Genomic DNA, 15,348 nt, shown 5'->3' with positions numbered 1-15,348 from the left:
GCTCTACATGATCAGTGTTGTGAGAGTTGATCACTTGGAACTCTCTGAACAGAAAATTTATTGCTAAAATATAATGAGCCCAAGATAAAATTATTATGCTATGGCCCCAAAGACAGCTGAGCAAACAAGATTGAGAAATATTGCCCGACCAGCTCTTCATACACCACCTGCTTTATTTCCTTTACAAATACATTTCCATCTCATCATACAATATTTTTCTAACTTCTCTTGTCTTCATCCTAGGATACTCTTCTTTCTTTCATTACTGACTTAACTTTGTACATTACCACAAGAATTACATATCTATACAATAAGAGAGAATGTCAGTTTACCTGTTGGTTTGCCTATCCAAAGCTGGTGGCCAGACGTTTGGGGTTAGTCTGGCCCAAATTTGTAGGGGAAATGGTGTGGGGTACAGGATGAACGAAGGCTGATCGGGGTAGGCCTAAGTTAAATTATTTAATTAATATTTGTAATTATTGACACCCCCCTATCCAATTTTCATGGAGTCAATTGTGGTCCAATGTTAAATATGGGTTGTTAAACCGTGAGGTTTTTTATAGCAAGATATTTTCCCAGACCCATAAAGTACTGTAGTTTCATTGCTTCTAATAAAATATTTTCTGAGAGAAAGGGAGGGAAGAAGTGGAGAGAGGGGGGAAAGGGGGACAATGGAGATGGAGAGAGGGTGCATGGGGAAACCATGCAGATGGGGACATGGGGGGGGGGGGGGAGATGAGGATGAATGGAGGGACAAAAAGGGGGAACCAAAGGGATGGGGACAAGCGGATCAAGGGAAAGATGTGAAGAGAGAGAAGGAATTGGGTGGGGGAGAAACAGACTATCCTGGGTATCGCCAGGTACCCCTCCTAGTCAAAATATAAAAAAAACTCGATGCTGTGCAAGCAATTTACTTACAAGATTTGAATCCTTTGATGATGGTGCTTGAGGTAACAAATCTTTTTCTTTACTTTTCTTATCTTTTCTCACTACTGATATATTCTCTCCTTGTTCTTCAACATCAATTTTGTCATCTTCAAATCCTTCGAATTCATCATCATCCAGATCATTTTCCTCTTTGATATTATATGTTTCTTCCATTTCCAGTTCTTCCTCTTTGATCTGTATTTCTTGTTCTTCAGTCATAACAAGTTCCTCCTCATCTTTGTCTGTTGCATTCTCAGGATCTGGTGATTCTTCTTTTATTTGATCAGAGTCCATTTTGTCCTGTAAGTGTAGAACAACTATCAACATATTAATCAGACAAGCTTAGATATGTTGAGCAAACCACTCACTAGAAAGTGAAGGGACGATGACTGTTTCGGTCCGTCCTGGACCATTCTCAAGTCGATTGTTATCTTCGACTTGAGAATGGTCCAGGACGGATCTAAACGTCGTCGTCCCTTCACTTTCTAGTGTGTTGTTTGGTCAACATATTTCAGCCACGTTATTGTGACTCCTCGTCTGCAAGCTTAGATATATAATCACTATCTTAACTTTCTAGCATCTGGAATGGTTCTGATCTATCTCTCCCTTCTAGATTTTTTTGTAATTTTTTATTCAAAAGAAAATGTAAATCCTACAATATTTTCTTACAAAATGGAAGATCTTCAAGCATGGAGGAATAAGTTAACAACAAAACCTGGTTAACTAGCTATGTGTTGGCACAGAGTGTGTGAATAATGAATGTGGGCCAGGATCTGACCATTGTTTATAGCAACCTCTCACACAAATTTTATAATTCATTTTAAGAATTTAACACAACTTTATATATGCACAGCATTGATGAACAATAATCTTTACAAATATTACACTAAACGTAAATGAATTACTGCATTACTGTACCTATACACTTGTCGATATTTACAAAATTTAAGCACATCTCACCTAGTACACACACAACAAACACAAGCAGCCACGTTATTATGACTCATCGTCTGCACAACATACTCTTACCTCTTCCCAGACCAGACACTCGCACTCTTCCTAAGAGCACACACTCTCCCTCCTTCCCAATATACAGTATACTGTTCACACTCATTCTTCCCCAGTACAAACACTATTTGACATACCAAACTCTACCTTTCCCCACTCTCAATTTGTTTTATGAAAATGCAGAACAGTTGGTATATAACATATTTTGCCTAACCACTGTTGGCATCAATTAGAAATTCATTAGTTAAATTACAGTACATATATACTAGTATTTATTTTCATTTATTATTATCTGTTCTAATACTATACATTATTTTATTAATCATAACAAAACCAATTATCTGAAATCAAAGTTTAATGTATTTTTTGTGTGCTGAATGTGTGCTGTTGTTTGAGAACACGGTACCACAATCTGTAGGAGTGATTGAGAAATAACTTATTTAGCATTGTAGCAGAGATAATAACACAAATAAATATATTAATAAATATTTAACATTTATATTAGGAAATAAACATAATGCTGATAAAATCAACCAAAACCTTTAAAAAAAAAATAAAAAATTATTGTGATTAACAATAATTAAGCCTGTAGGACATAGTCAGTTTCTTCTTGAAAAAAAAAAAAACTCACAGTAAATGCAATGTCATTGCCCAGGACGAAAGAATAAATCATTGACAATTTCCAAGGTATTTGTTTAAGTGCCAGCAGTGTGAAATGCTCTACCCACAGCTGTTGTACACTTTGAAAAGCACCACATTTGTCACAGCTTGGAGCATGATTACCAGTGAGCATTTTGTAAATCTATGCATTTTGTATGCGTAATCAAAATATAAATAAGTGAGCACAATTACTCACTGATATTGCAGTTAAGAGATACTACCAGTGATTGTCACCATTTATATTTTCCATAGCTTGTTTGGACTAACAGTGCTGCCAGATACAAAAGTACCTATCGTAATCCCTCATTGAAAAATTATCAAATAGAAGGAAACCTAATGAAGAGCTCCAGGTTGACTCTGGCATTTTTAGCCACTTCATCATCACCTACTTATTACAGTACAGTACAGTACTAGAAATTCTAACACATGCTGGATACCAGCAAAAATTTATTAAACACTCTTTAACTCTCGGCTAAAAGCAACCACTCTACAATTTATAAAATAAGTAGGTGCATCAAGTTAAAAGATTCCAGGGATTGAAGTGATGGTCCCTCAAACACTTCCTAAGACAAATCTCATTCCCCTCAGACTTTAGTACTTCCAGTTTGGCTCAGATTGATCGAGTTTTCTCCATTGAGGCTGGGTTTTTTCTTAAAGACCCCATTAGTCCATACATGAAGGAACAAACACAAGAGAATAATTCTCGATCCAACTCTTTAGTGACTGATATAAGAGACATTCTTCTGCACATAAAAACCTAATCTAAGCTATAATGAGATATACTGATAGCCATCTCTGCGACCTCCAGTGTGTCCTTTTGTCAGGCCTTTAGAGTGGTCCTGTTCAATCTATTATCTTGTTGAGCTGCTTATGAAGCCACCTTTTAAATGCATTCTTACACACTGAAATATCAGTGCTGACATTCTCAGTTCTCAGCTGGTATGAGGTCTAAAGAATTTCTCCTCTTCTTCGATGAAGATCTGAAGTTTATAGTTCAGTTGACTTGTGAGTCTGACCCTCAAGACTGGAAAGAAGTTGCTTACTGCTGTTCATCAGACACCATGACTTCATCAGCAGAAGCTGTGCTTCATCTGGCTTACCAACTTCCAACTCTTGACTGTAGCATCAAAATGGTTTAATCTGTTGGCATGCAAGTGTCTATATCTGTTTCACTCAAGATCAAGGGCTTGCTATCTCCCTTCCAGGAGGTCATTGCTGATAGGTCAGAGCATTGGGTAGAGTAATCAGTTTCTTTCCAAACCTACATGGGGTTTACTACCTTTTCCTTCTTAGGCTGAGCTAGGGCTCACGACTTCTGGCAATAGCACTGGATGGGTTGGGATGCTGCTCCTGGGTGGAGCTCCTCAGCCAGCCTTCCTGTTCTCTGGTAGGGATGCAGTGCAGTTAATGGCACTAACAGTGGGCAATGAGGCCTGGTTCCCTTTGTCCCCCCTCTTGGTGTTGTTGGCCAAACTCGATCATAATTACTTTTGGCTTATTGTTGTTGGCTACCTATTCAAGAAAAAAATCCTAAATCACAGCATTCAAAATATATTTAAAAATCAAACACATTGTATAAATGGAAAACTAAAAAAAGGCACAGACAAAGGATGGAAATGGATTCAAGGCATTCCACAAAATATCTACATGAGGTGGATGAACCTGGATAAATAAATAAAAAAAAATCATACTTCATTCTGTGAATCATTTTCAGAGCAGTTAGTAGAATCAGGTATACTTCTACTATCACCAGCTTCAGATTCCTGACTGCTTTTATCCCATAAGCCAAGACCTTCTCTTAAAGGCAGTCTTACAGATGGTCTTATCAGTTGGGGTGGTTCTGATGATGATAGAGATGTTGCAGATGAGGAAGGAGGGGGATTGAGTGCAGTGGCTGAGGATGTTCTATGCGTGACTCTTCTAGGGTGCTTGCGAGAAATATTGCTATAAAGATTTCTGTTATCATCTTCCTGAAGTTTCCTCTTTGTACTAGATTGCAAGATTTCTGAAAAGTACATTAATTGTATGAATCTACACAAATGATCATAATAATACATGTATCTGAATATTTATTACAGTATAACAAAGATGGCCATAGAAAAATTGGAGATCAATGCAAATTGTTATTTAATTCCCGAGACAAATTTAGAAAAACATCAGATTGATTCAAGAGGTTGTAGAAGAAATCAAAAGATATCCAATGGTAACTACTTGTAATATATTAAAGCATTATGATCAGATAAACATGAACATGTCCTTCATGCAGAATAAGGAAAAGAAAACATGGAAGGACTTAGTATACATACAACACAGTTTGAGATGTAAATATTAGTGACAATGTAATGGTAAAAAAAAAAATCAGTGTTTGTGAACCCCTCTGGAATATACCTGGAGTGGGTTCTGGGGGTTCTTATTCTTAGGTAATAATTATGACAGTTGGATGTATCTCCAGTGAATAGTCACTTGTAATCCCCCATGAGGAACATGCAACAGAAGAAGGTATTCCTAGTCTAAACTACTCCATGCATATGAGATGTAATCTATCTCAAACTTAATTTGTACTTGAACTTTGCTTTTATTTATATTATAAAGTTACTTTTCCAAGTGATTTTTCATATTAAAATGAGAGTAAATGCATGATCTATAATTTGCACTATTAAAAACATAGTTAGCACAGCCAGAGCATATAAAAAACTGTTGAAGGTAATAAAATGCCACTTTCTGGATGAGACCCGTTGGCTCCCAGAAGCTGAGATAACTGAGGGAGTTATCTCACTGAGATAACTCCCAACTAGTAGGTCACATCAGCCATGGCATTCTGTTTGGTTTACCAGGAACCAAAACCAGAACTTGGCCTCCCTCACAGAGGTACAGAGATCAGGTGACACTCTCCCACCCCACTGGGAAAGCATCCAGAAAGTCAGCGAATCAATACTGACTACTGCTCGATTCAAATAGACTGAAGCTCAAAACCACCAAACTAACTCCCTCAACAATATAAACAAATGATCAAATATCTTGAAACAAGTGAGAGCTCATAACTACCTCCACCCCCTCTACCATCTGGGAAGGGGAGAATGGAGATCCAGGTCCCTCCAGTCTTGTACACCAGTTATGGAGCTCTAGGTCCCTCCAGCTTTACACACCCATTATGGAGCTCCAGGTCCCTCCAACCTTGTAAAGTCTGAATTCAGACACTGAATCCAGACTGAAGTCTGGGGTCGGACACTGAGCAAGCAGTAGCTGAAACCAAGGCTGAGCTGATCACCAAGAAACCAGAAGGACTGTCTTCCCCTTGGTGGACTCCAACCTTGCCAAGACCTGGAGCAGCAGCTGGACCAGAGGAAAGAATTACAGAAGGCCCAACTGCAATCAGTCCAGCCGAATAGAGAGGAAGGTGCCGATTCCAAGCCAATGCAGAGAGATCCATGTCACCGCACCTCAACATCTCACAGTGCCACAGAAGTTAGCAGCTTCGATGTCCCACACCGTGGAGATGGGAGGGAAATTAGACAGACTGTCACGAAATTAGTGAACACTCACTAACATGAACAGCACAGAGAACTGAACTCAGAAATTCCAGCAGATGAGCTACCCACAGCATCCAGCCCCAAAGGGCTGGATGCTTTGAAGACCGCAGAAGACAGAATGGATATATGAAATATATCCATATATTATATCCACAAGGCAATCCATATATTATATCCATAAATATATCCACAAGGCAATTTCATATTTATATATGATATATATCCATAAATATATCATATACATAAAGTATATGAAAATGCCCTCATTAGAACGGACAAAGGTCCAATTGGGATTCAAAGGAACTTAAGGCCTCCCTCTCCGATTCTCCCAAACCACGAAAACCAAACACAAAAGCTCTGGGGCAGAGCAAGAGTTCATGCCCATTGCCTGGGAAAAATGGAATCCAAAGGAGACGCTTCTGAGGAAGGGGTCATATAGAAGGAAGAAAAACCCCAAAACCTTGGTGGGACTAAGCAGCTCAACTACCTCTGTGCCCCGAAGTGGAAGGAGCCACCCCCAGAGGTGGTCAGGCAACAGCCCAAGCTAAACCCAGCCCTGACTCCATAACCCTCTGACATTTTGGAGACAGAGGGGGGGGGGGGAGAGGGGGAGAACAAAACCCGGGGTTACCACAATCAAATGGGAAGAAAAAGGTGGTGTGGATGAAGCAAAGTTGGAATTCACCAACACCTACAAATCCAAGTCCCTAAAACAAGATGGCAGAAGCTGACTGATATGCTTGAACAACATCAGGAGAGTTAAAAGAGAAGAACCACATAGCAAGAGCAAACCCCACAAGACTCGGAGTCGAAGGTGTCACCAACCCAACAGGCAGAATGGAGGAAACAGAAAGAATAATTGTCTCCCTGTGGCATGGGCAATGAGCATGCATAAGGCAAGAGCAGGTACAGAGGGAATATCTACATTGAAACCTAGGGAAGAATCCCAGGGGCCCAAAGGACAAGCCAAGCAGGACACTCAGTTACAGGGATACTCGCTGGATATTATAAGTAAGCCAACACAGTCAATGCGGATGCATGGGTAGACCTCGGTGTGGTATGTGAACAAGTGCGTGAGCCATCAGTGTGCCCCAACCAGCCAAAGTACTCGCTCCTGACCTGAAGCATAGACAGAGCCCTCATATACCCAAAGGGAGGTGCCCCACCATAGTGGTCCAGCCTTTAAGAGTGAGCTCCTGAACACACCAAAGAGAACTTTCAGTGCAAGGGCAGCACTAGGAAGCACTCAGGGAAGATAACCTTGAGCATGCATCTCCAAATACACTATGAGCCCCCACACAACACAAAGTCAAACAGAAACACACTTGTAAGAAGAGCTAAAAATCAAGTAAAATACCAAGCAAATGGCCCCCGCAGGACAAAATCAAAGGATTCCCAGCACTTCACTTAGAAGTGAGCCCTGCACAGCCAAGAGACAACTTGGAAGTCCTACAGCATTCATTCACACATGCCTGCATCAATAACAGAAATGTTGTGGAAGGAGGTAGGGGACCAGGAGCTCCACCATCTCCATCCACCAACTGGCAGGGGATAATGCTAATGAGTTTGTACTTGTTATGAGAGAGTTGATTATTTGTTTACATTGTCGTAAGAGTTCATTTGGCAGTTTTGAAGCTTTGGTCTCTTGGAATCTAGCAGTGGTCAGTATTAGTTCGCCAATTTTCTGGATGGGTTCTCAGTGGGTTGGTGGAATGTCACCTGCTCTTTGCATCTTTGTGAGGGAGGCCAGGTTCTGGTTCTGGTACCTGGCAGACCAAACAAAACTTCACGATTAACATGGGCTAGTAGTTGGGAACCATCTCGGCGAGATGGCTTCAGGGAGCCACAAGGGTCTCCCTCAAGAAAATTCAGATTGGATACCATAGAAGGGATCCGAACCAAATCATTCCATTTAGAGAAGGTTTCCAGTGATAATAATAATAATAATAATTAAGAGAAAATTTTACTGCTCCTTGCCATGTCTAAGGTTTACTTATCAGAAACTGCTGGGTCTGCAATATCAATGATGAGAGTAAATAACTGCTGTGAAGCCAGCAAATAACAGATGATCATACCAGACCCAAATAAAGGCTGCATAATCTATCTGCAACTATCTACTACTTAGTGCAATCCTTAGTGATTTACTAATGTGACAGAAATTTCAGGTTACTTTCAGATTACTTACTGTTAGCATGTACCCTAAATGAATCCGAGAGAATTAATCCTTTAACTTGAAGTCCTTCTGCTGTACGCAAAAGGGAAGCTAGACCCGAGTGTGCTACTCTCACTGTTCCTGCATACATGTAGTCTAAGATGCCTTCCAAATCCTCCTTTGGTACATCCTGCATGAATATAATTATAATCAGATATATATACTGTATTTGGTATATAGCGTAAGGCAGGTATCATTTTAAACTATCACCAAAGCCTCAATGATTGTTACTTTCTACAAGCTACTTGCTAAGTGTTTCACTTAGGTTAGTGGCCTTACAACCAATTTGCAAACACAGATTGTACTTCCATATGCAAAAAATGCTAATCACCTCCTTAATGCAAACTCAAAAATAATAAAACAATTTAAGCTCTTAGAAACATTATATAGAAAAGATACCTTTATCATGATACACATGACCCAAAATGCACAATGAAATCACATTAACATGATGTATTAATGAGAGTACCAAGTGTGCAGGTTGGAACCCTCCTCATGTCTCCAACTGATTTTCTCATGACCCTGAATGGAGCCCACACTTTGTTAACCTTTTAGCAGCATTAGTCACAATTGTATGACCATAACAACACAGCCGTCAGAGCGGCGTACTTCTGGACATCATGCGCACGAGGGTAGACTGCAGGCTGACTAGCTTTAATGACATTGCAGACAACCTGAAAAATACGAGCCCTGGAACAGGGGAACCATGGAAACTATCAACCCACAACAAGTACATCAAAGTGGCGTAAAGCCGCCACCAGACAAAGTGAACGATGCACACCCGGCCGAACCAACCAAGCATCCACAACTAAAGGACCCCCTCCAGAAGTTTGTCGACTCATTCTTCGCTGGAAAAGAAAGGGCCTGGCTGCAACCGAACAACATGATTACCAGGACCAAAAGAACAAAACCCCCAGCACCGAAAAAGAGCAAGAAGCACACCCACCCAACCACCAGAGATCAAGGAATGCAAAAACAATGCTTTCCAAAAATAATCCCAGACTAAAGGGGGCCCCATAAAATGAGCAGAAGAGAGAAAAGAAAGTACCCAGTCCAAGGACCAGGCAGGCTCAGATGGCACATGAGCTGGCTGGAGGTAAAACAAAGTACGAGAATGTTTGCAAAATGGGGTCGAAGAAATATCGAGCCTGAATGCAAGCAGAAGCGGCTCTGCCAGCACTGCATCCTAAGAAGCGATAGTATTTAGCATAAGATGCCAATCAAGGGAGAGCCAAGAAAGGACAAACACATTCCTGTTGAAAATAGAAAGACAACAACGAAAAGAATAAAAATGTCGAAAAAGACTGCCAACAAACCTCGTACTGTCACTGAGAACACTGCAAATGGGACACCATCAATCTAGTCACCTGATCACAATACAAATACTGATAAATTCACATAAAATATTCCAGATGCAAAAAGCGGAAGAGAAGGTCAAACCAATGAGGTATGTCACTCCCCTGACCTTCTGTTACAAATGGAGCTGTGGAAAGATGCCCAGGTTTAGATACCGAGCATGTAGCACCCGAAGCCAAGGCTGGGCCGGCCACCAAGTAGCCAGAAGCATCACTCTTCCTCTGTAAGATTCTAGCCCCACCAGCACTCTGAGCAACAGCCAGACCAGGAAAAACATGTATATGCACCCCACCTTGTCCAGTCCAGCCAAGAGGCATCTATCAAGAGGGCCTCGCAGTCGGGAAATGGCACCTCATAAAGAGGCAGATGCCAGCGAGACCTCGACAAAGGAAAGGGCGCCAATGACCTTGGCCAGACTGGTGATCACTGGTCATAAAACCCCAACTGACAGCAAAGGCATGAAGACGTCGAGTGAGAGAGGGGAAAGGTACCATGGCACCCAACCCCCAAAAAACACGAAGAGGAAACTGCCAACACAGCAACCAGCACAGGAACTTCAGAGGATGCACCCAGAGATTGCAAGAGTAGTGAAAGGGGCTGCCCTGACGGTACCAGAACAGCCTTAGACGCCAAACCCTGCCCAATGGATATACCAAAAGGGCAAAGCTCAGGCTCCCGCACAGTTGATCGAGCCGCCGTGTCATTCGGGTCCCCCTCAACACCAACAGCAAGGCAGGACTGCAGTCAGATTCAGGTTCCAACCGAGAATCCCAAGTCAGGTTCAACCAGGTCTGAACCTGAAGCGGAACCAACTGGGACTTCCACCAGTTCACCAAGAACCCAAACCTGACAAACTGAGAAAGAACCAGATTGGCTAGCAGACAAGCAGACCAGCTGGGAGCTCAAACCAGCTAGTCACTGAGGTAGGGCAAAACCCGAAGGTGTCTTGCCCTACCTTTCACTTGAAGGTGAAAATGTGAAGTGCCAGATTCAGCCCGAATGGGAGAGCCCGAAAGGGCAGCTTATCGCCCCACAATGAAACCTAACCATTCCCTGAACCCCGGATGTATAGGGAAGTGCCAATAAGCATCCTTGAGGTCCAAGGAAATCATCCATATGCCCGGCTCAAAAACGAGCTGTACCTGGGACAATGTAGTTATCCAAAGGGAGGGGCTATGTATCAACCAGTTCAGACGTAAAAGATTTATAATGTATCAAAGATCCACACAATCCCATTTTGGGACTGGAAATGAGCTGGGAAATCCATTGAAGAAACGAGGTCGTTTTGACCATGCCCAAATGCACTCACTCGAGTCATCTTGATGAAGGGAAGGAGAAGAGGCCTGCTCCACCAGTCCTGAACCCCCAATGCAATGCATTAGATGTGAGTATATGTTTACCCTCTAAGTCATGCCAATGGCTAAGTTGTTTCCGAGTTTCTTATTGTTTAATAGGATAAGCACTCCATGCTGGCACTGCATATTCCAGAATTGACCTGACAAATGTGGTATACAAGGTTCTGAATGATTCTTTGTTCAGATTCTAAAGGCAGAGCTTGTGTTAGCAAACCTTGCAAATGAAGTTAATGAGATCAGTTTGATGTGGGCCTTGGAAAACTGATTCATTGTAATTAAATATCTCTCTTCTGTCTCCCTTTTTGTATATTAGTCATAAAGCAGGGCCCAAAGAGGTAGAGTTCACATCCCACAGACACTGAAATTTATGCACTACCAGGTAAAGAACACAGCCAAACCTACAGGAAATGTAACAATAATTATGTTAAATTAGATATAGAAAACAGGTTACTATGACTGCAACCCTGCTACTGTAACCACGAATATGTAAACATGGGATTTACTATTACAGTATTTAATACTATCCCCAAGTTCAGGCACTTTGAATTTTTGCTCAATAAAATACTACTTATTAATTTAAATCATGGATTCTATTACAATTATTATTATCCCCTACCACTGCAAATTTAATTAGAACCATATCATTAAAATTCTCACTTTGAGGTAGAGGATTGGATGCTTGTTTGGGTGGGCACAAAGCATGGTCCGGAGATATTCACTACATGCTGATAACACAAACTTGTGAGCTGGGTACAGGCTTCCTCCACAGGCAATAGTCACATCAGAATAAGTTTCCTGACAAAAATATTTTTTAGGAGTTAAAATATAAACTTCATAATACTATATAAAGGTCTATTACACCTGACAGGGCAGTAAAGATAGATTCAATGTAGAAAGAGTATAATAAACATTAAAACATCAGTACACATTCATTTCTTATTCAATAGCAATTCAAGATGAGTTTATGTACGTCACATAATGATTTTATAATGGTCTGGTTATTATACAAAATTGTACACATTGTAAGCAGCATACAAGGATTGTTGATTCCAATGTCAGGCTAAGGCAGCACCGAGAGGTTGGCAGCTTCTAATATTCAGGAGTTCTAATACTATAAGCATGTTAAGACAAACGCAAATGTAAGGACTTTCCTGTTTGTCCAACGTACACAGAATCACAATCATTGCAGGGAATCAAATACACACAACCTGCTGTATCAGGAGAATTTTTTATTAAATTGGACTTGATCATACTATTAGTGAACACCATATTGATATTAAGTTTCTTTATCGTACTAATAGTACTAATAGTTCTTATGGTACTAATAGTACTAATAGTAATAGATCGTACTAATCACACTATTAAGTGGGATAGCACGAGCCTGTGTTCAGGAAATGGTCTTCAAAAGATCAGCCTTCAGTTCAAACCCCACTGACCCCTGCACAACCAACAGCTCAGGAAACTTAGGGGCAGTAACCTGTGAAAGGGTCTGTCAAGTGCTTAGTGAATCCAATTGTTTTCTGTCTGTTGCACAAAATGAGGAACTTTATAAAATACTCATCAGAGAATAAATGACAGTAACATGGCTGATTATGACTTGATAAGGGTCCAGGAAGGACCAAATTGTTACTTTTGTTTCAATTGTGCTGATTGGGTTACTTATAAAATACAATTTATATATGAAGATGTCTTTGTTTTTTACTCTTTTAATATTAATTCATATTCTATATTAAACATACCTCAGTGCGAAGACCTGAGAGCAGTGATGCAAAGGTCGAGAGGTGATTGTTCCACCTAAGAGCTAAGAGCTCCTCTTCCATGCTGAAGTCACTTGTGAAACTAATTTCTCTTCCTAATTTTCATCTCTCCTGAAATATTAATGTTTAAAGTAGGACAGCGTATGAAATGTCTAGTGATGGAAAACACTTATGTAATGATAATTATGATAATCAACTTTGTACTTCATATATATATATATATATATATATATATATATATATATATATATATATATATATATATATATATATATATATATCAAATATATATATATATTTGAGAGAGAGAGAGAGAGAGAGAGAGAGAGAGAGAGAGAGAGAGAGAGAGAGAGAGAGAGAGAGAGAGTGTGAGTGAGAGAGTGTGAGTGAGTGAGTGTGAGTGAGTGAGTGTGAGTGAGTGAGTGAGTGAGTGAGTGAGTGAGTGAGTGAGTGAGTGAGTTAGTAGAGGGCTCATGTTTAGCATGCCTCTTGCCCATGTTATGTTTATTAAAGATTTGATAACAGTAGGCCTTTACTATGTTTTATGGAAATTTAAAAAACAAATTTTTATTATATGACTTAGAATAATTCACTTATTAATTTAAAGTTTAAATTTGTTATCAATATCTGTCAAAAATAAAAATAAATAGTTGCAAATTTCAACTGCAAAACATGTTTATTATTTCTACAAATTGTTACTACAGTATTTTATTTTGGGCAAAACTATTAAAGCCTTCTTAAATTATGTTATTTTTATTTATTGCTTTTACCAACTATAAACAAATATCTTTTACTATAACTTGCATATCCATAACGAGAATTAATTTGATCACATTGAAATTAATAACTATACAGTGTATGATTATACAGCACAGATGTGTTAGATGAATGAACTGGGCTGTTAAATTAACGAAATGGTCAATTTGAACAATTACTGTAATACAATTAATAAGAGAACTGTCAACAACTAAAGAGACCGCAAGGCTAGACGTTAAAGTTCCCAAGTAAAGCCCCCGAGTTGGTTACAGCCCCGTTCCTGTGCCAGGTAAGTCCACTCTGGGCTCACCATAGCCCGTGCTAATTGGATCATTTTGTTCCGAGTAGCTGAATCTCAAAGAACAACAACAACGACCCCCCGAGTCAAACAAGCCCACAATACCTCACACCCGCCAGCCGTACGCAGCACGTCCCGAAGTGGCCCAACGACAGCTTCCCTCACTTTATGTAACTACAGCAACCTTCACCACAACAACACACACGCACGCATATGCACCTGAAGGTATAGTTCTGAATCAAATTGCTCAATCCATCCAATAAATCAAAAGAAAGTTGAGGGTATAAGTTCTGTGAAGCCCAATTGAGCACATGCACGGAAGTAGCATGTAAACACAGCTGACACTGCGTTCGGGTGATTGGCTTTGGTTTTGCTTTATTACGCCTCCCGAAGATTAGTCCAAGTGCTCACTAAGCGCTCTAACAATACTACCCCATAACAAAATATGTTATTTATGGCGCTATAAATAAGTATAAGTGTGATATGTATCAAATTATGTTGATCATTGGTTAGAAATCTTCTACTTAGAGCTGACGGACGAGTTGATTTTTTGAGAGAATATCTATGATCTACTTTTTATTAATTAAGTATATAAATTTATTGATGTAGAAAATTCATATTAAAATATTTATGTGCAAAATGTTTCAAGTAGATAGATAATTGTTTCCTCTAAGTACTCCCACAGTCATGATGCTCAGACTGAAGACCCGTCACATGACTGACTCCACGCATCACTCATGACAGATTTAGAAAATATGAGATATTACCGGCTATATATTTTTATGACAGGTGATAATATGGGTCTAGACTCGGTATGCGAAAATCTACCGTAGATTTTAGGTGAGAGAAACATTAATACTTTTATAGTCGCGTGTGCGTATGTTAATAATTAGGACTGCCTCTGGAATCTGCCTTGAAGTTCTTGGCGTATAATATGTTTTTATTTATATATTTATATATTTATATATTTATATATAAAGAGTTCTTACATTCTTGTACAGCCACTAGCACGCATTGCGTTTCTGGCAAATCATTAATCCTAATTTTCACGCACACACAGGAAGCAGCTCGTAGCACCTGTCTTACTCTCAGGTACCTATTTACTGCTAGGTAACAAGGGCATCAGGGTGAAAAAAAACTCTGACCATTTGTTTCTGCCTTCCGCCGGGGATCGAATCCGGACTCTTAGGACTACGAACACCGAGCGCTATCCGCTTAGCCGTCAGGGCCCCCTGAACTTTGTTCTCAAGTTTCTCATAGGCTCTTGAGAACAACTGTATGCCTAACTCCCGGGTACGTATTTATTGATAGGTGAATAGAGGCATCAAGTGAAAGAAAACTGCCCAATCATACCTGTCCCGCCCAGGAATTGAACCCTAGAGCCCCAATTGTTAGTCGAGAGCGAAGCCAACTATACTACGAGACCCCATCATAAGTTTTTATATCATTCTTTCTATAGGTCCCAGGTGCAGACGAAGTAATTAGTCCA

The 15,348-nt window shown here is 40.1% G+C and overlaps 1 protein-coding gene across 2 annotated transcripts in view; it reads right to left on the bottom strand.

Annotated features, from left to right (window-relative positions):
• LOC123772421 (zinc finger and BTB domain-containing protein 24) overlaps positions 1-14,215 on the bottom strand; it is a 35,066-nt gene extending 20,851 nt beyond the window's left edge. The window contains exons 1-6 of one of the 2 annotated variants that reach the window (XM_045765553.2): positions 13,965-14,215; positions 12,788-12,916; positions 11,706-11,843; positions 8,311-8,467; positions 4,287-4,600; positions 919-1,227 (exon numbers count right to left, since the gene is read on the bottom strand). In XM_045765553.2, the coding sequence (XP_045621509.1) occupies positions 919-1,227; positions 4,287-4,600; positions 8,311-8,467; positions 11,706-11,843; positions 12,788-12,868 (999 nt within the window). In that variant the 5' untranslated portion in view covers positions 12,869-12,916; positions 13,965-14,215. The remainder of the gene's footprint in view (positions 1-918; positions 1,228-4,286; positions 4,601-8,310; positions 8,468-11,705; positions 11,844-12,787; positions 12,917-13,964) is intronic. The other variant, XM_045765554.2, reaches the window with a different exon arrangement.
• Positions 14,216-15,348: the final 1,133 nt, after the last annotated feature.

The sequence above is a fragment of the Procambarus clarkii genome, chromosome 17, assembly GCF_040958095.1.
Source record: "Procambarus clarkii isolate CNS0578487 chromosome 17, FALCON_Pclarkii_2.0, whole genome shotgun sequence".
NCBI lineage: Eukaryota > Metazoa > Arthropoda > Malacostraca > Decapoda > Cambaridae > Procambarus > Procambarus clarkii.
Note: the sequence above shows the minus strand (reverse complement) of the source record. Positions and strands in the feature narration are given on the sequence as shown.